This window comes from Anser brachyrhynchus (assembly GCF_964034855.1).
Source record: "Anser brachyrhynchus genome assembly, chromosome: Z".
In the NCBI taxonomy this organism is placed as follows: domain Eukaryota; kingdom Metazoa; phylum Chordata; class Aves; order Anseriformes; family Anatidae; genus Anser; species Anser brachyrhynchus.
The window spans coordinates 50020628-50044396 of NC_137697.1; the positions used below are offsets into that span (position 1 = coordinate 50020628).

Below are 23769 nucleotides of genomic sequence, written 5' to 3' on the forward strand. Positions count from 1 at the left end.
ATTGTTGTACATCTGGAATGTCCTGAAAGAGGAGTATGTTTAAAACGGTCCTGTCAAAGTATTAAAAGTTAGAAAAAGTTACTCCTCCAGTTAATAAAACATGGTTTTTGAGTAACAGAGTCAGCCAGCTGTGTACACTCTTTTGATGTGTCATTCAAAAGGAAAAAAAAAAAAGAAGTTTCCTATTAACTAGTATATTGCTCAATATCCATTTTTTTTCCATTTTTCATCCTACATAATAATATTGCTTCAAAATGATTTTCTGCTCTTGGGACTTGTTGGTTCCTGCCAATAAATTAAGATTCTTCCCTCCTCAGTGGGCATAAAGAAAGAATCCAAGACTCTTAAAGTCCATGCCACTATCATCTTAGGCAGAGATCTCAGATTGCTGTGGAGGGAGGCTGCTTTCTTTTCTTTCCTCTGGAAAATTCATGTACAGTAGACAAGAAGGGGGGGCGGGGAGGAACACAGCAATGTCTGTTTTTCTTCCTTCAGAAATAAAATTCCATCACAATTTTCTCAAATTCTGCACTACTCCTGTTCCTTTTCAAGCTGTGATTTCTGTAGGTAGGCTCTAAAGGCAGCTTGGCTCCCCCTGTGCTAGGCATCTGTACTGTACAGCCGTCCCACATCCTCTCGCTAGCAGTGGTGTGCATAGTTCTGCATCAGAATTGTTATTGCTGACTATTTCCCTAGCAGTAGTGTGAACAGTTTTGCAGCAGGATTATTACTGCTGACCTGTTTCCTTGCTTTTTTTTTTTTTTTTTTTTATATATATGAGACGTGACGTAGTTGTGTGCCCAGTTCCACAAGGGACAAAAATGTTTTTTTCCCAGCCTGTTTCTCTTCCAGTTGAACTATTTGGCTCTTTTATGTGAAAATATACAAAGTTTAAAATAAATTGTAATAATGCTACAAATTACTTCTGATACTACTGGGTTGATTTAAATTACAGCTCTGCCAGGTGTCCATTCTTCTGGCAGAAGCTTCTGGGAAGCAGAATTAGAAAGAAATTAGCTCAAATTAGTTGTCCAGTGTCTTAGCACCTTTCTGTCTTCATCATCTGCTAAAATAACATGCCGGTTATTATGAGCCCTTGCCTGATGCAGCCATATGCTGCTGACTTTGCTCCAGGAGCAGCACCTTCTGGCAGAGGAATTATGTTCACAGTCAGAAAGGGGAAAGGAAAGATCTTGAATCTCAGTAGGCATTTGTTGCAGTGCAAGTAAGTCAAATCTCTTTGAAAAGGCAGATAAAGTCTGACTGGCAGACTATTATCACATACCATTTTTTGTCCATACTAGACAGAACCTGGTCAATCTACTAATTTTTGCTTATCTTTATGTTTTTACAGCTTTGTAACATCTTGTTGGCTGCAACAGAGTTTTGAAGCACATTGAATCCAGAGTAATAGTTGTGTGCAACTTTTTTTTTTTTTCTGCTTGGAAGGTTCTTGCTACCCTTGAATAAACAGAATAAATGAACTTCAACACTGCCAAGAGGACACACAGATGCTGTGAAGGAGTCTGAGAGTAAAAAGGCACCAGTGTCTAAACTGCCCTTTTTGTCTTTCATTGCTAACAGTCTGTAGGTTTCTGACAACAATTTTTACATCTTCAGTAAAGAAAATATAGAGCCTTTTCGCAGAACTCAAAATCCAGAGTACCATAAAACCTTTCTGTGGTTTGTCTCCATTTAGGTTTACATATATCTTAGTACCAGTACTACATCAAATATTCGTGGTAGCTTTGGCGTGACCTGAAGAATATTTCTATCCACCAAATAAAAATGAAAACCAAAAAAAGACATCAGTGCTTTTAGATACAGAAATTAAAACATCCATGGAAAAGAACGTTACCAATTTACACATGGGGTATTTTCAACCTAGACAAATATGTTACAGTTTGAAGTCAAACACCTTCTTCAAGGTTACTGGTAGCCATGTAGGGCCAAGCTCATTTGATCATCCCATGAAGAAGTGGTAACTTGATCACTGTAGATCTGACTCAGTGCTAAGCTCAGTATTTCCTTCTTTTCTTTGTAGAACCTCAGTTCTTGCCCGGCTTTCCTGACTTCCTCCAGTTCCCTAAGAGCCACTTGCAGCTCTTGGGAAATAATTCCTGGAGATTCTTGCTCCTTCATAATCCAGTCCAGGGCCATGTGACTTCTCATCTTTTCATCTAAGGAATACTGGGAATAGTAGGAAATTACTTCCTATTATTCAGGAAAGTAACAACAGTTATGGAAGTTAGTTACAATTTTTTATTTTTTTTTCCCAACAGTTTCCTCAAGAACAATTCAGCTGGGCAAAAATTACACAGCAATCCTTTTGTAACATTCTATACATCTTTAATAAGCTGATCACTACAAGGGAATAAAATGTCCATCAAATGTTGAATTACTTTATAAGAGGCTTAAAATGCTAAGATGGAACTAAATTTGCCTATGATTTTTCTTGAAGAGAGGTGACTTTTTAAATGTTAAAAGTAATTTTCTTCCCTTTGGAAAACTCCGAATGCATATTTTTCTGTAGATTGTAGTACAGTACAAAACTTAATTTCAGAAGTTAAAAAATATCTTGAAATTTTTCAATCTAATGCATTTACAAATGTTTTCCCAAAAATGGAAGTCAAACCATGCTGGGGTAACAGTTTTTCTCCAGTCAATTTTCCACCTGTTTCTTGATAGATAAAACTGAAAATAGTCCAGGGCTTCTTGCAGTGATAACAAGGGACAAATACAGAACATGTAAATGTATTTTAAAATTTAGCTTTGTCTGAAGTCCCGCTTATATCAAAATAAAGTAAAAATACATTAATTCAGAACTTCAGAAAGTATATAGATTTACATATTTTAACCTCAGGTAGTTGCCCACTCACACAGCCAACTTTTAGATGTTAGTTATGTCATACCTGCCGGGAGCACTTTGTTTCACGTAGCGCTTTAAGGCTTCCGTTCCAATGTAGAAGCTGAAAGACAATCATCAGCTCCTGCAAAATGGAAGCATACTGATTACAGATTGAAATTTTTGAAAAACACACCTTTTTGCTTAAGAGAAAAAAGAAATAGAGCAGATTCGGTGTTTAAAAGTGATGACATAAAGGAATAATATTAATCCAAATCCCATTAGAAGAATTAGAAAATGAAAGGCTTATAGCCAGGGAGCTGACAGCTAGTATTTCTTCTTTTGATGCAAGTAGAGTACTAAAAATCATGGAATCATAGAGTCATTCAGGTTGGAAAAGACCTCCAAGATCACCTAGTCCAAGCTTTAACCTCGTACTGACAAGTCCACCACTAAACCATGCTACTAAGTTTTAGGCTATCCTCCCAGGCTTGTGGAGGAATCAAACAGGCAGTGCAGCTCAGCACTGAAAAAGCCAAATTTGGTGGTGGGGGTGAGGGATGTAAATACTTAAAACTGAGGGATTTATCTCCCAGGTAGTTAAATCTTTGTGGGGGTCTAGATCTCCTACGTCTGAGCAGGCTGTTACATTTTCACATATATGCAGGATGTGCCGTCAATTAAAAAATGTGACCGCCAAGTGGGTGGCATTTTACATGCAAAGGAATGTTTTGCCTGAGGATTGCCTGAGGATCCTGAATCAAAAAGGGAGACACCTGCTCTTTCCACATTGGAAGCTTTAAACAACTGTGTACATTCAGGGGCCTGCTGTGAAACATGCAAGGTTTCCAGGAATGCAATTACTTGCAGGCACGCACGATGGCCACCCGTAATCATATTCTAAGCAATATAGGTTTAAGAGTGATCTGCAAAGAAGCTCTTACTTGCTTTTAGGTGACCACTACAACCTTGCCTGTGGTCATAGTGCTGTGGTATTTAGAGCTTTAAATTACTTACTTTCTAACCTTCATTGTGATGGAGTGTCATCTGGAAAATTACTGAGGGTGCACTTGATCCAGATCATTGATAAAGGTATTGAAGAGAACTGACACCAATACTGAACCCTGGGGGACACCAATAGTGACTGGCCTCCAAATGGATTTAACTCCATTCACCATGAGTCACTCAAAGCTTCTTGTCTTACTTGTCAAAGTGGTGAGGAACAGACACTAAATTTTAATTAGGATAATTTTGGATTTGGATTTATAAACATATTTTCTTTCACAAAACTCTCTTCTTGTAGGCCACAACATATTACTCCTTTAAATGTGGTTGCATTTTGAGTGTGTTCTTTCTCAAAGCCCGATTTTTTAAAGTCATTTCTCAAATTCCTGTTGGCTTCCACCCCTGCATGAAGTGCATCTTGGGAACAGGAGAAGGGGTAAGACTGGACATCAGAAGGATGTAACTTAAGCCACAGCGACTCTCCTGAAAGTTTACTATTTCCAGTGCAGTATCATTATTTATGATATTAAATAAATAGGGCAGCTTTTCCCTTGATGACATTTTTCACTCTGGGTTAGATATGCCACAATGAGATGTTACTTGTAACTCAGCTTGAATGCATAGGCTTCTGCAAAAATGCAGTTCAAAATGGGCATGCTCTAGGAATATTCATACTGTTTTCCCAAATTTGCTCCCCCTCTCCACTCATTTGAAATTTGTGTGTGGCTGTGTCTTTCTTGCAGCAGTAAGGTGAAGCAGAATGGCCCCCCCATAACATAGCACCTATTTCCAGTTACCTTGTGTTATTTGTTAACCTCAGGCAAAACTTTACAGTATACTGCAGGCTGTTTAAGGTTTATATGACTTCACCCCAATTCATATTTCATCAAATGGAGGAAAAGCAAACATAGAAATATGTACCTACATTGGTACCTATATGAAATAATTGTTTGTGGATGGAGGTTTTACGTACGGTTTGGTTAATTTAGAAAGCTGCAAAAAAGCAACTGGAGATTTTGTTATTGTCCTGATATTTGATATTGATATTTTGATATTGTCTTGATAGTCTTTTCTGAAGTGTTTTTTTTCAGTTCTGAAAGGTTTTTTCAATTTGGTGTAAAATTTTGAAAAGGTTCTGACAGAGGATCAGAAGTGGTCAACATTCCATTGAAATGACCAGAATTACAAGAATATTTGCCCTTAGATGTTACATTAGGCACTGTGTGACAATTCATTCACCCATATTCACAGAATCACAAAATCGTCTAGGTTGGAAGAGACCTCCAAGATCACCCAGTCCAACCTCTGACCTAACACTAACAAGTCCTCCACTAAACCATATCACTAAGCTCAACATCTAAACGTCTCTTAAAGACCTCCAGGGATGGTGACTCAACCACTTCCTACAATATTTCTAGGTTCTCTTTCAAATTCCAGTGCAGGAAGTCAGGTGCTCTCTCACTAGGATGCACCAGTCCAGTATACATCCAGTATAAGTTTAGCGTCCACCGTATTTTCTCAAATTACATATATTTATCTTCATATTTTTCATCAGGATGTGGAATAAAAGAGCGCATTTTATCGTTCTTTTAGATATTAGTAATGAAATTAAGTTGCTTCATTCAGCTGTGAATGATGCAGAAGCCGCACTGTTATCCTGATACCTGAAATTCCAGCATTGTCTTTCCAATGTTTGACTCTAGCATGTAATGATAGGCTCCAATACTAGTACTGGGGTCATCAGCATCCTTTAGGTTACCCTTAGGGAAGAAACAAGAGAATGTGATTAGAATGCAAGTGGTTGCTTTTTGATGTGATGCATATTTTAAAGTTATTAACATGTTTTGTTACTGCAATCCTGAGTCATTTTTAATGCCCTTCCATTCCTTTCCCCAGCAAACTGTTTGGGAGTCTGTTTTTGTAAAACATAGTTACCTTGGATGTTATTGCTTTCACCAACGTTTTGTGTACCATCTGATTACTGTGAAATGACCCTGGCAACTGGTAAACTCTGGTTTCTTTCTCCTTAAACACTGACGAATTTAGCATTAGAGATTTCAGTGCCTTCACATGTTCCTGGGTCTTCCCAGAGTGACAGAAAATCAGAGTGCTAAAGTGCCTAATGACCCGTTGGTCACCGGTAGGAGGAAAGAAGTTGTGGGATTAACCAGAAATGCTTTAATGTTTACTTTGCAGTAAGCATTTAGCACTCCAGAGGCTTCCCTAGCTAGCCTCCAATGCAGCTCCTACTGACCCTTAAATATTTTTTCCGCTGATATATTTATAGTTTATCTGATGTGCCCTTCCTCGTGGGTGTGATTTTCACACTACCTGCTCAAGAGTTCTTTCATTTCTGTCTAGCCAGGCTGCCACTCGTCTGATTATTTCTACTCCCCAAAAAAAGAATGGCATTATTGTAAAGAAGACATATAATTTTGGGAGAAAAAAGGCCATTAGGAAGCTTTAATTTCTCTACAAAAAGAAAAATTGTATAGGTGAAGTAACTGGTCATCCTGAAGCTCCTACAAAGGCTTATACTAGGTGTAAAGACAAAAGGAAATACGAGACTGGGGAAGGAAAAGATGCAGAAAAGAAAGGGAAAAAATCTGCTATTGTTCTGTCCAGACTTGTTTTTCCCTCCTCAGTCAAAAAGATAAAATACTCTCTTGCTTTGACAGCCTTAACATAAATTGACTGTAATGGGACTATAATGAGGGACTAGATTTTTGAAGCAGTTCTTGGTTTTTCTTATAAACCAAAGCAGCATCCCTCCTGAGCACTTCTGAAATAAACTGACAGTGATTGGTGGCTCAGCCGTATATAATATTCTTACATTAATACCCTGCTGCCCTTTAACTGATCTTTGAAGTCCCAGTGCTCTATTGATAGGAGAGGCATCTCCTGGCTCCAGGATTTACTAATCTCTGTGGTACTGTTGCTCATCCATCTAAAGCCTTAAGTATAACTGTTTGAGGCGAGTCAACAAAATGCCCCTTCAATTAAACCAGTTCTGTCTAGATTCAGGCATCTAAGAAATTCTTAGTACCCAAATAGTACCCAAATGCTAATACCCAAATGCTGACTGTGTAGGTTTCGTATCTCATAATGTATGTCTATAGAATGAGTACATTTAATAAAGTATATCTATGACCATACTGATGAAGCATGATGACATGGTCCATAGTCTTACATTTAATTTTTCAATATAATTCAAAAGCTATATGAATTAGCCAGGTAGAGCAAGGGGCTGAGTTTCACTTAAATTCATTCTCTTCCCTCTCTTTTGTAGGGGAAAACCTAGAAAAAGGAATGAGATAATTTTGGACAGATTCCTTTGCATAACCCCAGGTGTTCAATGGCAACTTAAGAAAGTTAAACAGATTTCTACCCAATATGGTTCCACTGAACTGCAAGTAAATTTATGGCTTTTGGATGCTGTAGCGTTAACACACCACTTCTGCAATATTTATGCTGGCTTTTAAATATCCCTAAGGAAATCCAAGCAGAACTCTGTGAAGCATATAACCTTTTACCTCGAAAATTTCCATAAAAAATGATAAATTACTTGAATCAAAACTCCCTTTAAATTGCATACGCAAATAAATCATGCTCTACTTTTCCTAACTTTTATGGATTTTTGTCCCTCTAAAATGTATAAAATTCACAATACTGGGAAAGAAAAACATTCTTTCATCTGTAAAACAGATACAGACCAGACCTCCTTACACTCATCTGTTTCTACATCGTTCCCCAAATACATCTCATGAGGGACTACAACACTTTCTGCTCAGAAGGTGAACACTACAATCATGTCACAAAATACAATAGTGATGCTTCTAAAATTTTAAATATCTCTTCCACACTTACTATCAGAAATATCTTCTGCAAACATATGAGAAAATCAGTTAATCTTTCCTTAATCTATGATACATGCCTTTTAGCAAATCAATATTTTCATTTTAAAAGATTTCTAATACCCTCAGATGATACTTGCTACATTGTAGTGTTCTAAACTGTGAATATTTTTTTTTTTCAACTGTAAATATTTTATCTAGGTATACCAGAGAAAACAAATCATGAGCAGACTTTAAGGACTAACACAGCTTTTCAAAAATGATGTTTTAATACGACTACATTAAACACAAAATTGACTTGGACAATCTTTACTACCACAAAGGTGAAAAAAATCACTAAAACCTTATTTGTTGGCTGGTGAAAAATCCACTAGTTTTGGAGAATAATAATCATGTATATTTCATTCATTAACACTGTTCTCATGTGCTATCTGTTGATCATTGGTAGAGAAAAGATAGTAGGGTATGTGAAGCTTTGATTTGATGATCTACAAGATCATACATACGTTCACTTGCTTTTTCTCTCCTGGTTAATTTTATTATTCTTTTTGTACTTACACTGGTTGAGGAAACAGCCTCCCAAACACTTTCTATGATGAATTCCTTTGTGATCCTGCGACAGGGAAGTTCATTGAAGAGAGAGTTGATGAGTGCCACTTTCGCAGCATCTCGCCTTGCTTCTGCTCTGCTTAAGCAGCTCTGAAAAAGCACATAAATAATTTTGCAGGTCTCAGGTGAAGTCTGTATTTCCCATTGCATTTATGTGTGGTTTTTGTCTTTCAGTACCAGAAAGATAAATTAGATTTAAAAAAAAAAAAAAAATGATTTCTATGACTTATTAATTGATTTTCTCACAAAATCTGACTTCTGAAAACCAACACTTCAAGCAGGAAAGAGCTTTACCATAAATTTTCATAAAGTTTGTTGGCTTGAGTAAATATTAATTTATTTTATCAAAATTCTGTAATTTTTGTAAGCTTTTAATTGAATTTTTAAATAGTTACTGAAATAGTTACTGCATCAATTTACTGCTTATCAAACTTTCTACCAACAGCCATGTTGGGAGTGAATTAAATTTCAAAAAAATATTCCAGTGAAAATGCATCTTAAATTTTTTTGTTTGTTTGTTTTTTCTTCAGAACAAGAGTCTGCTTTGCCATCTGTAAAGTAGAGTGACATTGAATTTCTTGGTGATTCTGTGCTTTGCTTCTTTTAAACCAAATATCCTATGTGAGGAATTTTGAGGAGGTCTGACCACTGGAAAGGGACAACTTTGTAACAAAGTTGTCACCCACTGTTCACTCCACCTTGCTGCAGAGCTCCTTAAACTAGCAGCTGCTTGTGTTACCAGCTGCTGGTAGCTGCTGTCCTTGCACAGCTTACAGGGGGCTACTCACTAATTTAGTCTAATCTTCAGAAGTTCCAGCTCACGTTAAATTTCTTTGGTTTTGTAATATGGTATGAAAAATTCTTAGTTCTTTCAACAAGCAAACAATGTGCTCATAATTTTATTAAGGCTGGGATTTTTTCACTTAGGAGGTATGGGAAATTCTTAAACATGAACTCTGTGGGGTGACCTGGACGAAGTGTCACACTGCTAGTTTTGTGGTCTAAGGTCAGAAGACTTCCCCACTTTATCTTGCCCAACCTCTTGCACTACATATGTCATCAGGACTCTTCCACACACCCTACATCAAGCCCAAGACTTTAATTATGTCACAGCTTTTACAAGACTAAATAGTGTCCATGGACAGCTAAAAGTAAAAATCAAGGTACCAACAATGCCTGAGTCTCAGCAACTACAGGGAATTAAATCCATATGAAACTGCACCCCGGGCTTTCAGGCAGGCTTAAAAATGCCTTCAAAGATTTATGTTAAACTGACCAAAGGGTAAAACCTTTCTGGAATCTCAAATCTGGTAAACAGTATGGACCTGAACAAGCAAGTAAGGCACTCAAGATGGAGAGCAGAGTGCAGATGCTCTGTGCTGTTTTAAGTTACTGCTCTGTCCTGGCTGGTGACATAGTACCAGACAGGGCCCTTCTCTGATGATGCAATGAAAAGCAGTCACTCTCAAAATCTGATTTGTCCATTCTTCCAGCTGCTGCCTCTCCACCCCACCAGTTGCATGTATACACAATAATTCATTTGGGAATGGGCTGAGAAAAATATTATATTTTACTGTAATAATAATAATTATAACAACAATTTCCTAGTATTTCAAAACAACTAATTGACATTTGATTTCAATTGTCTTAATATAGAAATGAAGTATTATGGATATAATTAAGTCAATGTATGACTGTGTTCCTCTACTATATTATGAATGGAGTGAAAGAACAGGGGAAATCAGAACCTGCCATGGTTATCAAGACCAAAGCTGTCTTTGTAAAGATGTCCTGATTACATTTTTGTTAGACACGAAGGAAGGCAATCTTTTAAAAATACCTAAATGTATTTCAGATGGCAAGAAACACTGATAAACACCTTTACAATTCGAGTGTTTAACTTTCTTCATGGCTGGCAAGCTGTGCTGGACTTGGAGATTTTATCTTACTTTAATTAATACATCAACTAGTTATCCATTTTCATTTGCAATGCTTGAAATGATAAACTGCATACTCTTTTTTTTTTTTATTACTAGTATTATTTATTTATTCCTCCAGGCCTTAACATATTCAGTAGCTAAAACTTTTTATTTAATTCTGCTGGATTGCTTCTATCCACTTTAATAAGAGGTGTGAATACACTGTATTGCCTTACTACTGGGAGGCTTCTAATTATGATGTAATCGTTGGTTTCCATCAAACAAACTGCTAATTGTATTATATGCAGTGAAAATGGAAGCATAATACTCTGAAACAAGTAATGGTAAAGTTTAAAATGCTTGTTGTATTTTATGGTAAAATATATTTTTCTTCATTTTAAAGAAAACCACTTTACCATCCCATTTAAAATAATATTTTTTACAAGTTTATTCACAAAAATTTGTTTTCTAGAAGAAAATTGAGTTTTATTTATTTTATTTATTTTATTTTATTTTATTTTATTTTATTTTATTTTATTTTATTTTATTTTATTTTATTTTATTTTATTTTATTTTATTTTATTTTATTTTATTTTATTTTATTTTATTTTATTTTATTTTATATTAATTTTATTCCTATCATGCTGTCTCAGAAGCTGCTGTCTCCTTGAATTTGCAAAATATCTAATGCTTTTATAGCTGTTTAAAGATGCCCAGGTCAAGTCTTTCATCACTGTGTATTTTTCTTTCATTATCCTTAAAGATTCTCTTGCAGGTTGCACATGACTCTGTTTTCCAAAAATCTGAGAACAGAACATGGACTTATGTGATTTCAATAATAAATGTTATAATATAAACCAAGCCAAAGAATTTGGATTTAAACCATCTTTGTGCAGATGAAAACTAGTAAAATGACAGATAAAAGAATACTATTCACTTTTAAGTAAGACCAGAAAAGCAGTCTGCATATATTTATAGGCAAATGGTAAGTCTTGAGAGATCAAGAGATTTACAAATCTGTAAGAAGTGAAACAAAACAAAACAAAACAAACAAACAAAAAAAACACCTTAAGATTTACTAAATTTAATGGGAGATATAAGAACTAAACCAAAAATGGAGATTATATTTTAAAGCGATGACACATGACTTTTCTCCGTGATTTTTTTTTCTTTTAATTTATATATTATTTTCTCAGTCCTAAAAGGATGAAACTGATTAGAGCTCATTTTTGCTGGGGAATAAAATGGTAAAATCTTAACATATTTTCTCAGAGGGCAAAGATTTCAATGACTCTTTGGCTCAGTTTTACAAAGAAGCCTTGCACTATCCAAAGCTGAAGCTTTGGTGGAAAATGCAGCGAAGATCTCACAGCCAGCCATACCAATGATCTAGCTCTTCAGGAGCTTCAGCCTCCAGAAAAGATAGGGTAGGGGACATTTCTTCTGTGACGTTATGCTATAACACATACTGAAATATTGGTAGTCATGCCCACTCTTAACATGCTGTTTTTTAGGACTTTTGATATTTTAACTGAAAAGGGATAAAGAAGCCTTAGCCTCGGTCCCCACAGGGAAAAGATGACGTTGACTGGGCTAATATGGCTGGCAATGAGCAAGACCCAATGAAGCAGGTACATGACAGTACTTCTGAAAAGCAGAAAACGAGGAAAGTAACATTCAGTTTAAAGATGATAGTTTTGTTCTCAGTAGGTGAGTATATTCAAAAAGCATGAATGTTTCATTGTAACCCATTCCTACTTGGATAATTGCTATCTGTCTTAAACAGCAAGTTTACCTCCCATATGCCATGGTGCTGTAAGCATTAATGCTACTGGCCAAACCCTGCGTATGTAAAATGCACTTCTGCTGGTCAATTACCCCCTGCAATGTGAGCACATGCAAAGTGCACAAGTCAGCTCTGGCTTCGTCTAATCCCATGACAGCTCCATGCAGACTGCTGCTGCACTGCTGGGGCACTGTGATAAAACCTGCCTCCTGCTGCCAGTCACAGCAAGACCTGAAATCACCCTAGAGGATCACAGTCAAAGCCAGGTACCTCCTGGCTGTCTCCTCCCCTTCTGCTGGATGCTTGACAGGACTTGAAACACTGAAGCATCATCCCTGTAACCAGTGAAACTAGTTTTGGGACTGCTCAGTCTGGAGAAGAGGAGGCTCAGTGGGGAGGTGGTCTGAGGGTGTAAAGAAGACAGAGCCAGGCTCTTGTCAGTGGTGCCCAGCACCAGGACAAGAGGTAATGGTCACAGTCTGGAACACAAGCACTTCTCAACTGCGCAGGTTTCCAAGTACTGGCATAGGTTTCCCAGACAGGTACAGAGATATTCAAAAGTTGCCTGGACATGGTCCTGGGCAACCTGCTCTTGGTGGGCCTTCTTGAGCAGAAGTTGGATCAGATGGTCCCTTCCAACCTCAACCATTCTGTGATGCAAAGAAGAGGAAAAGGCCTGTAAAGGGAGGTTAAAAAACTGACATTGGACAATAAAGTGTGGGGAGCAATCACTTAGACCAAAACATTGGGCGTAATGTTTCAGACCCAGAAGACTTCCCCTGACCTCTGTGAAGTTTTCTACCTCTGCTTCAATAGTCTTTCTAGTGATTCCTTTGTTTCTAGGGGCTGGCTATCCAGCTGTGTCCACCTGGATGAATAAAAGGAGTCCCACTTGTCCTTAATGGCAAAAAGGAAGTCCCTCCTGCCCTGCTGCTATCTTCCCTAACCCTGACATCCAGGACAGGAACTGCTGCAGCTCCCAAATATTACGTCAGCCATCTTGGACAGCTTGGTAGTTGAGGCAGCTGAAAGCCCACACAAGTATTTGCTGGCACTGTTACGGCAGCAGTGAGGGAAGAATTCATGGCCTCTTTACCTAATCCCCAATATGAGCCAGCGACTTTAGGAAAACTAACATTTTCCTTGTCCATTTGTAGTGCTGTGGTTTCAGAGTTTAGACACTAGCCTTACCTTGGCTTGTGCCTCATGTAATTCTTTTGGACAGCAAGTTGTAACAAACATCAAATTTATATTGCTGCACAGTGAGCGAGCCTAATTGGTCCTTGCTGACTGCAGGCAATACTGGTAACAAACACTATGCTATTTACGCTGTTTCCTCATGCCCCATATTTGCTGTCTTATTTATACACATGTGAAAAAAATATTGAAACATCTACTGAATTATTCAAACCTTTAAGATCAGGGAGACAGTACTTGTTGATTTTAAATGGCTGATTTTTGGCCCTTGTTAAATCCCTTAACAAGAATTGAACTGAGACCTTAACTAGTGACATCACACAGGCTGCACGAAAAGGTGTTTTTATTTTATTTTATTTTATTTTATTTTATTTTATTTTATTTTATTTTATTTTATTTTATTTTATTTTATATTTTATTTTATTTTATTTTTAGTCATAACTTTATGAGGGTAAATTTCAGAAAAAAACTTGTAGCCTGGAGCTGGGGAGGGAAGTAGAGCACTGGAGCTTTATGGATTTACTTGGCTTCTTCATTGCCCTTCTTTTTTTTAATGTCCTTTATCACCATTGCACTCTCTTTTTCTACCTAGAGATGTTCCCATCTTTCACCCTGCTTCATGGTAAAGAGTCAGCCAGAGTATGTGTGGATGAAGGCTGGGTATAGAAGTAAATATTCTGTCCTTTGTAGGAAGATATGGTTCTTCTGGTTTTTGGTTGGTTGTTGTTGTGGTGGTGGTCTTTTAAACTGTTAATTCGGCTATATATCACTTGGGAGTGCTAGTAACATATAACTAACGTCCTTCAGATTGTTAAAGTGCAAAAAAATCATAGAGTACATCAATTCAGGGGGAAAAAAAAATGGTGTTCCTTTTTTCGTATGTCTCCAGATGGAAATGACCAGCATTAAAGTAACTTTACTAGACAGTAGACAGTATTTTAAACAGACCCCTTGTTAAAGCTAAGATCTGCTCAGGCTTTACAAGGAAGGTGTTAGGAATGTTTGAATTAAATATGAAGTCATAATTTATTTAAATTAAGATTATATAATAATATTCAGGCCAGATCACAAACCATGTACTATTCATACAATAAAGACTTTGTTTACTTATAACTCCTTTGAGTTATTTAATTTTATAATTCCAGTTTATTGAGACTTAAAAAGGTTCTAAATTCATTGGCTATTATATAGCTCTTATATTGGCTATATATAGAGTTCATGTCTGTCTTCACACCAGCACTTGCAAAGTGTTCTAGCTCAAATACTAGTTACCAGCCATTTTCACTAGCTGTGCAGCACTTTCTGGGTGTCAATATTTTAATGAGCTTGCAGAAGAATAACGTTTTCCCTATTTTGCAATTCATGTGGTATTTTCAAACCAAAGACAATAATAGATGCATAAAGCTTAAACTTTCACTGATTTTCTACCACAACATTATTCTAAATTTCTGAAGTTAGCAGTTCTTTCATTTTTAAATTCATAAGTGTCTCCATTCTTTTTGACTCTCAACTCTTTTAGAAGTGTCCAACACTTTGCTGATGATAATTTAGATAATTTTTACATTAATAGAAAAGCTAATGGAGCTCTTGTCCTGTAGTCCTTGCTTCACTGAAAAGTAGAGAAAGGATCATCTCTTGTGTGTGGTCATTTGTGGAATAAGACTACTTTACTTTGGTGGTGGGTTAGTCCATTACAGAACTGAAGCTGTGGACCAAGTCGGGGGGACCCAGGAAAGACAAAAGACAATCCTTGGGTGTTATGGGTTCTTAGTAAATGAATAGGTCTTATTTTAAGAGTATGGGGATCTTAGGAAAAGCAATTTTTTTTTGTTTTGTTGTGGTGTTTTTTTTTGTACTGATGAAGGCATAGGAAGCCATGTTCCAGACTCGTATTCTAGTTTCTTTGCAAACTATTTATGTTGTGGCAAAAGTGGATACGAAAATTTAAAAATTTAAAATAATGCAGAGGCATGCATAATGTATCTTGTTGAAGAGTTAGTATTTGAGAAGATAATACAGCCTTGTATTTTCTTTAAAAGATAGATAAATAAAAGGTGACTTTCTTACCCTCCTGGTTGTGAAGCTGAAAAATGTGACACTGTCACAGAGACTTTTGTTTTACTCTGTGGGAAGCTCAAAACAATCTTCAACTTAAAGAATGATGTGTTGTCCCAGATATCTGTCTGGGATGTTTATTCTACATCTCCTACACTGTATTTAGCTATGACCAGTTTCTTCACAAGTTGTTGATGAAGAGTTGAAAGTACCACCATGAATGTCACCAATGACCATTACATACATTTTGAAGCTTGTGTACTTTTTACTTTTAGTGAAAGTAGTGTTTGTAGTACTACTTTAAACTTGTAGTACTACTTTAAACTTGTAGTACTTTTGATAGTATTAATATTGTTGTGAGCAAAATCTATGGATGTAATTGAGGGAATATTCACTAGGTAATGACCTTCTATTTAATCAATTAAACTTCCACTAAAGTGGAAAAAAAAAGGATGAGATTTTAGTTGCATACACCTGTGTGTATTCAAGTCCTCCAGATTCAAGAAGTGCTAATGCACTCAGAATCTTGTAATTTTTATTTTTTGCTCTCAGCTATATTTCCTAGTCTAATAAAAGATATAATCTTTCATTATAAAGCTTATTTTGATTAATAGTAGCAGAGAAATGCCAGCAAGTACATAAGAAAACAATAATTTGATATTTGAATCATCAGTTCAGGGAATGTTTAGTGCTTCTATCCTTGGTGAGCTACAAACCCATTGTTCAAAAGAATTCATTGCTGTAGATGATCTCACTTGCAAAGATGAAAGCTAGGCTTGACTTTCAAACCCTTTTCACTGCATTTATAAAGTCAAAATATTCGACATATTTCCCTTTGGTATTAAAAACAAAAACATATGCTAAAACCATGAGCAGTTTGATGCCTGAGTTCAGCAAGAGGGGAGCCAGAGGCCGATTAGATGGGCCTTAAGTTGGTCCCTTTGTCATAAGTGAAAATTATTGCAGTTTTCAGAGTTAGTCATGGTATATGATTCCTGATATTAAGTACCCAGAACAAAAACGGGAGAGTAAATCTTTAAAATATCTAAGCATATGAACAATTTTGACTGTGAAGTACCACGAAGTATATAATGTAATACATATCTGCTTGTCTTTAGGCAAGATAAGCATTCGGGATAAGGATTCAGAACATTATTATTATAAGGATTATTTAATAAAAGACTTAAGCAGGGACATTTGTATTTTGTCCTGTGTTGTGTTGCTTACCATTATTTAGTGATGTCGTAAATATAACTACAATATTTTTTAAGTGATCTGGACACTGAAATCCTTTATATCTCTAAATTAAGATATTGGCAATTTATTACTAAATTGTTCTAAACCTATTCAGTACATGTCTTTGTTGAGACATTTTCAATGAGACCCCTCTGTATGTTCCTAATATATATATATATATTTTTTTTTTCCTGAAAGCATTAATAGGACCAGTCTCTTAATGTCTGTCTGCAATAGCTTAGCATGGAAACTGCACTGTCAAGCCGGCTTGCCTCGGCTTCTGTGTCAGTCAGATGCTTCTGAACTGTATTCCTGGCTGAATGTAACAGTGCAGCTATATAAGAGAAATACCTGATTCAGCATTTTGTAATGCACAGTGAATATGTGTTTGTTTTTTTTTTTTTTTAAGAAAAAAGAAAGAAAAAGAAAAAAGGAGGGAGCTGGTCTTGATAAAATATTGGCAAAATATGTATAAAGTCAATGACACACAAGGCAGCATAAGATTTTAGCAAAGAGAAAAATTGTAAAAAAAATGCTGTTTTCCTTTCTTACATCACAGTTTAAAGACTATAACGGCAATTATCTTGCTTTGGCGTCATCACATATTCCTGAAATGTTTGGTATTCAGGAAGTTCTAGGAGCAACTCTGTGAACTGTGCTTCCAACAGTTTCATAGTGAGGGCTGAATCATTAGGAAAAATAGGCCTGGAATGTTCAGAAGAGTCCATGAAGAGGCTATTATTTTCCTAGTGAAAAAGGGGAGCTTTGAAGTAGTTTACTAAAATTGTAACTGATGTTCTGGGAAGAATTCTAATTCTGTGTCAAATATTTGGTAGTTGAAGATTATTCTTCAACTGCTATTCTGAGACCTTCTGTGCAGGCCTAATTCCTGCATAGTAAGTAGGTGTTTCATAGTGTCAATACTGATGGAGTGAAAGTTTAAGCTATTGTTATCTACTGAAAGGAAGATAGAGGGTGGAGTGCTTTACAAGACAACCTTCCTCCTCCTGGAGACTGAAGGCGTCAAATTTAGCTTCAATTGTTATTTCACTGAAAGTGAAATTTGATCTGTATCTGGTTAGTTTTTCTCCCTGTTCTGTATATTTTAGCACAGCTTTAGCATGGATCGGATGCTGCATATTACATTATGGTGAGAAATATCTTCCCATTTAATTAAAAAACACACACAAAAAAAAAAAAAAAAAGCTATTTCTCTACCATAAAAGATTTTACTATTTTCTGAAGGAAAGAAACTACACACACTTTGGTCTTAGATTCAACTGACAGAAATGCTTGAGTTACTCATAATGTTTCCCTTTGCTGTAGATATGACTGGAAACCAGAGACAAGACTGGTAAAATCATTCCATACTCAATTTATTCCTAGAACTGTGTGTTGTTTTCCTTCTGGTACCTTGTCTCTCAAATCGGTGAGGGCTGGGACAGAAAGAGATTGGAGAAGTCAAGTGTGGAATTCATTGTTACAGAAGTAGTTGCCCTGTATCTTTTATAGCAAAACAATTTTCATAAATAAATATATAAATAAATAGATAAAATTCCCCCGGCAAAGATTGGAAGCTGACACTTACCTGAAAGTTACCAAAGCAACTTCCTCCCGGCAAGGTAACATAGCTCACAAATGGTGGGCCCAGGGAGCTCAGTGATTCATACACAATGATGCCTTCACTTGGGAATACGGCCTTCTGCTTCTGTTTGCTTTCCCAGAATTCCTGCAATATTGCTACGACATTCACTGTCAAAGACATAAAAATGCTGAATGTAGGATGCACTACAAGTCCTTGATCTTAGTGTTTTCTGTGTTACACAAGAAATGCAGACATATGAGCTTGATGCATTTATACACCATTATCGATAATAAAATGTCTGTGATTGTCTCTGCTGGTGTGAAAATATGATTTTGTTGCAGTTTTGGACTTTCTGGGATTACAGGCTACTGTAGAACATAAATTGCAGGTCAGCAACATTGTACTATTAAGTCAATATGTTGGAACTTTAATATCACAGCAGCCATTGAGCTGCTCACTTTCAAACAAGAGAAAATGTTATACTCAAATTTCTCTTTATCCATTCTCAAAAAAAACCCCACATGGTCATGCAAGGAAAGTAGCTGACTTTTAATGCAAAACTTTATGAAGTAGCTGGGAAAAGGTGTTGTATATTGTGATGATAATAGTTGCAGGCTAATGTGAAAATAGCAATGTGAAAACCAGAAATCCAGTTGACATGACTTATTGAGCCAGGGCTTCAAAGTTTTACACTCTGTGGTGGAGTTTTCTCAACACTTTTTGGTTTGGACTCAAAAAGAATTTAGGTGTAGTTTATCTAGACTCCTTTTACAAAGCCATTTGTAGCTTAGAGATAAGTTACTTTTCTAGGAAATGACTACAGAAGGAAGAGCACTATACATATTTTCATTTTACCTTTGTCAAAGCTACCAGTCTTTCTTTAGATCTTGCCATAGAAACCAGTCTATTGTCCTGGTTTTGGCTAGGATAGAGTTATTTTTCCTCCTAGTAGCTGGTATGGTGCTGTGTTTGGGATTTAGGATGAGAATAATGTTGATACCACACTGATGTTTTAATTGTTGCAGAGCAGTGCTTACCCTAAGCCAAGGACTTTTCAGCTTCTCACACTGTCCTGCCCGTGAGCAGGCTGGGGGTGCAGCAGGAGCTGGGAGGGGACAGGACCAGGACAGCCGACCCAAACTGGCCAAAGGGATGGTCCCATGCCATGTGGTGTCATGCTGAGCAATTAATATGGGGATGCTGGACGGGGTGGGGGGACAGGCTGCTTGGGGATAGGCTGGGCATTGATCAGCAGGTGGTGAGCAATTGCATTGTGCATCACTTGTTTTGTATACATTAGTTGTATTAGTGCTGTTGTCATCATCATTATTATTTTCCTTTTTTTTTTTTTTTCTGTCCAAATAAACTGTCTTTATCTCAACCTACAGGCTTTTTTTTTTTTTTTTTCTGATTCTCTCCCCCATCCCACAGAGGGAGGGAGGAGGGTGAGCAAATGGCTGCATGGTGCTTAGCTGTCTGATAGGTTAAACCACAACACTATGCAAAAAAAAAGAAAAAACAAAACAAAACAAAAACACCAAACAGCTGTGTATGATGTTCATCATTTCTCACTTGAAAATTTAAATTCAGAAGGTAAGAACTATATTTCTTACTTTGGACCTTCCAGTGGAGTATGGAAGCCCTAGGCAACAGTATGTTACTACTTCAGAGTACTGATACTGGTTCAGTATCATGATGCTATCAAGTATTAGTTCATACAGGAATCACTGGCAGAGATAATTTTCCTCGTATAATTTTCTCCTTTCTTCATCTCATCTGAGCTTGTTAGTTGTGGAATAATGGAAAAGTGAATAATTTTGAGACAGTGTCACCCTGGTGGTAGCTCACGTGCAATCTATGGACAAGGCATTGCTCTGTTTGCTGCAGGGTGAGCAATGTGAGCTCCAATATTGTCATCGCCTGTTTCCTTACTTCTGGCAGCCGCACAACAGCTTTTCTTGGCACAACAGCTTTTCTTGGCGTTTAGCCATGACAAGGGCAGACGAACAGAGTGTGGTCATCACCAGTTCCCTTCTTGCTGTGCTCAAGCCATGAGGAAGTGCAGGCAGCGTGGTCTGAGCTCTGGGGAGGCGAGGCAGGGTGGTTGGAGCACACTGCTGTCTGCCACTGGATGGTGTCACAGATGCAGCAGCAGTGTTGGCCCCTACCAGTTCTGGCATTTTGAGCGGTTAAAACTGCAGAACTCTCATGGCATTGGAATATTGTTTCGCCATAAAGAAGAAAGCTACCTGAATAAAAGTATTTGTAACAGGAAACACGTTGGGATAACCACTGTCACGGTGCAGCTGTGAGAAAAACTGAAATATAGAGGAACTCTTAACCACAGAGGAACTCTTAACCACAAAAACTGACTTCTGCTTTTCTAAACGATGATGAATGTGGGAGAAAAACTGGTCTACTAGTCAGGGAAACTGCTACCAGTACAGACTCTAAATGGTAATCCACCTTCAGAAACTGGTCTCTGGCTGAGTACCTCACTGATGTAAACATCTGAGTGTTTTTTTTATGAGACCTTCTGCTCCACAGAGCATGCACACACATATTGGGTAACAACCTAATTTTAAACCCATTGAGTGAAAACTGATATTTGAATATAAAATTAATGAATGTAAAATTTCCAAGTTTAAACATGACAATTCAGTAGACGCTGTTACTTCAGTAAGGGAACAGTATTGGTGACATTCAGTCCTTTACTGGTATTGAAGTAGATAGCAACAGAATGTATCAGCTTTAAGAATACCCCTGGTTTAGGATGTTTCCATAAAGTGCTTTGGTTTTTGAAACAACTGTTGTCCAAGAGTGCAGACTTTAAAAACAATAATGCAAAGTCCACAGGAATAACAAATTTGGTGGTCTAGGTAACCCACAGTACTCTTTCTGGTCTCATCATTCAACCTGTATGCTACAACTTTTGGTAAAATGATTAAAAAATAAATTTTAATAAAGCTTGATTTCTCCCACATCATGATGAGATTGATTATTCTGTAGATAATAAACTGCTGAGTCTTTTAAGAAGATGTACACTGCAATTGGCAAAGCTGCACAGGGAAATCCCAAGCATTATTGATCAATTTTTGTCCAGTCCAAGTCCCTAGATTTTAACATCCTATGCCCCTCATTGATGGAGGGGGGAACTACCCATAAATATCATGCATGCTTTTGCTTACCGAGAGGAAATTATACTGGTATAGTGGTCTATAAAAGAAACAGGTATTTAAACTGTTTAGTACCAATGGTAGCAAGACGTGACCTTCTAAATTGCTGTGTGTCTGACCCTTGCTTCTCTTTTGTTGTTAGTTTTACAGAAATTAAGAGTTCACAGTGTAAAATTTCTGTTTTAATTTCCATTTTTGTTCATGAGTCCTTTCGATGGTAATTCAGCATTTGGACAGCCTGCATCTCTCACTTGGCTGAAAGTTTCCACTCTGAAAACTACTACTCAAAAGACTTTTTTAGTGCTATAGAGAGCTATCTCCTTTCACTGCAGTACACCAGCAAAAATACATTTCCCTCCTTTTGCTGAAATCCTCAAACACGCTTTGAGCTGTCTCAAATTTTACAGATAAAGCAATATTTTACCAGAGGACTACTAAGCAGTGAGTAGCTGCTACAGATTAAATTAATACGACTAACACCGAAACAGTAGCTGAGCAGCATCATTTTTATTCTGGTTAGAATTTCTGTCAAAAGAAAACTATGTGTCTATCCAACATTGCAGTTGGATATCTCTGTAATTAAGTAATTAAAGGTGCCTGGGTTTGTACTGAATTGGATAAACATAAAACCTGGCTTAGCTGTGAGAATGGTAGCAGGAAATACTTGCTGATATATATGTAGTAGCAGCATCAAATTATCACTGCAGTTTTTGCTGTGATTTTTTCAACCCTAGCCAAAGCTAGCACCTCAAAACAATGATGAACATGAAGATGCATTAGGTTAAACTACAAAATGCAGACACGACATCAAAGTCTCAAACTTTTTTTTTTCCAAGAGTTCTTTATGTTTTGATTTAATTAATTTTATTTTATTCAACTGTTTAGCTTGAATCAGTATGTTTATCATCATGAAATTAAAACAGCATATCAATTTCAAATATATAATTAAAACAATTTCAGCTAAACTAGTAAAAATTCTGCGCGTGTGTGAGTATGTAGTTTTCTACTAAAAAAAATCTGATTTTATTTAAGCCTGACAACCACTAATTTGTGTTTTTTTTTTCGTTATATGTCACATAGATTTGTAGTTGTTTAGGAAGATGTGAAAAATGTATACATATGTTCAGATGCACAATCAAATATACTAAGTTACTATTCTAAGATAGTACCATGATTACTAATGTTATATTAAGATCTCTCAATATTCATTTTTCCTGTAATAACATGCATTGTTTGCCTTCATTTCTAAACATTCCAGGCAGAATGTTGTTCAATCTCTATGCTGTATATCAGTATTTTGCATCCAGCTGGCTTTAAGTCTAAAAATGCAGTATGGAAAACAATGAGAATTTTCAGAAATACAAAAATGAAACAGCAAGATTTGCTTTTATCTGAGAAGTTTAATGCAGCAGAATACTGTAATTTACATCTCATTTTGAAAGGCCATTCTCTCATTCTTGTAATTGACTTTTGTATTTTGAAAGATGCCTATGAAGTGGTTGAGTTTTTAAGATAATGCTTACAGTATTTGTATGCACTGACAAACAATTTTCTTCAGGATTAAATCATCCATACTTTCAAACAATTTATTTTGTACACTGTCAGTTGCTGAATTAGTTAACAGTATTGATTTTATTGTAGGCAATGCCAAGACCCCATTCAGACAATATTTTATCCACTTTATACCCCAGATCTTTCTCAATTAGAGTTTCATAGTAGTACGTGCATCACCAAGTTCAAGAGCAAAAATTCCATATAACCTCCTTTAGTACTCTCCCATCTGTGAATATTAAGGGTCCCACAATAGTCTATTTGATGCTGGCTGTAATGCCTAGTTAAGAGGTGAGAAGGTGATTTTTTCTTCTCTACTCTGCTTTTTACTCAGCCGGAAAAGCCTCTTGCCCAGGGGCTGAGCATTGTACCAGGTGAAGCTGTCCTAGAGTGCAAATCCTGGTAGACTGCTTGAAGTTTTCCTAGACTCCAAGGACTTCTTATTTTTTACTTTTTTTTTTTTCCAAATTTTTGAATGTGGGACAGGCTTTAAGTTCTGTGGAACAACAAATATGTGGGTTATTCTGTTGCATTTACCCTAAATGAACCCTGAGCTCTTTACAGAGTTCAGAAATACAGTTTGATGTGAACCGTGTTTGGAAGAGGATTAAATGATAACGCATATTATAACACAGCATTGTTTTCCAGACAATTTCTCAACTTTCAGTAGCAACTGTCTTCCCTCTGCTCAAGGAATTCTGTGGGTCAAATTAAATATCATTCTAAGTGGGAAACAGAACTCTCCAACTTGGATTATGTTAGTAAGTTTGCACTACACTGATGCCAGAAAAAAAAAAAAATAGCTCCAGGTTTCTGTGAATTACTGCTAAAAATACTGGCTAGCCATTCACCTCAACCAAGGCAAACAAACAATGCCGTAAACAGGAGGCTGGCCAACTGGGAGGGGGGAATTTTGGCCAAGACTGCAAGGGCTAATGGGAGTGGGAGCCA

The 23769-nt window shown here is 36.7% G+C and overlaps 1 protein-coding gene across 2 annotated transcripts in view; it reads right to left on the bottom strand.

The window, feature by feature from the left end:
• Positions 1 to 706: 706 nt before the first annotated feature.
• The window catches only part of LIX1 (limb and CNS expressed 1), a 28955-nt gene continuing 5892 nt past the window's right edge, over positions 707 to 23769 (bottom strand). Inside the window, exons 2-6 of one of the 2 annotated variants that reach the window (XM_080574871.1) lie at positions 18095 to 18258; positions 8263 to 8403; positions 5515 to 5610; positions 2913 to 2990; positions 707 to 2190 (exon numbers count right to left, since the gene is read on the bottom strand). In XM_080574871.1, coding sequence (XP_080430997.1) covers positions 1930 to 2190; positions 2913 to 2990; positions 5515 to 5610; positions 8263 to 8403; positions 18095 to 18258 — 740 coding nt within the window. In that variant the 3' untranslated portion in view covers positions 707 to 1929. Of the gene's footprint in view, positions 2215 to 2912; positions 2991 to 5514; positions 5611 to 8262; positions 8404 to 18094; positions 18259 to 23769 lie in introns of both variants that reach the window. The other variant, XM_080574870.1, reaches the window with a different exon arrangement.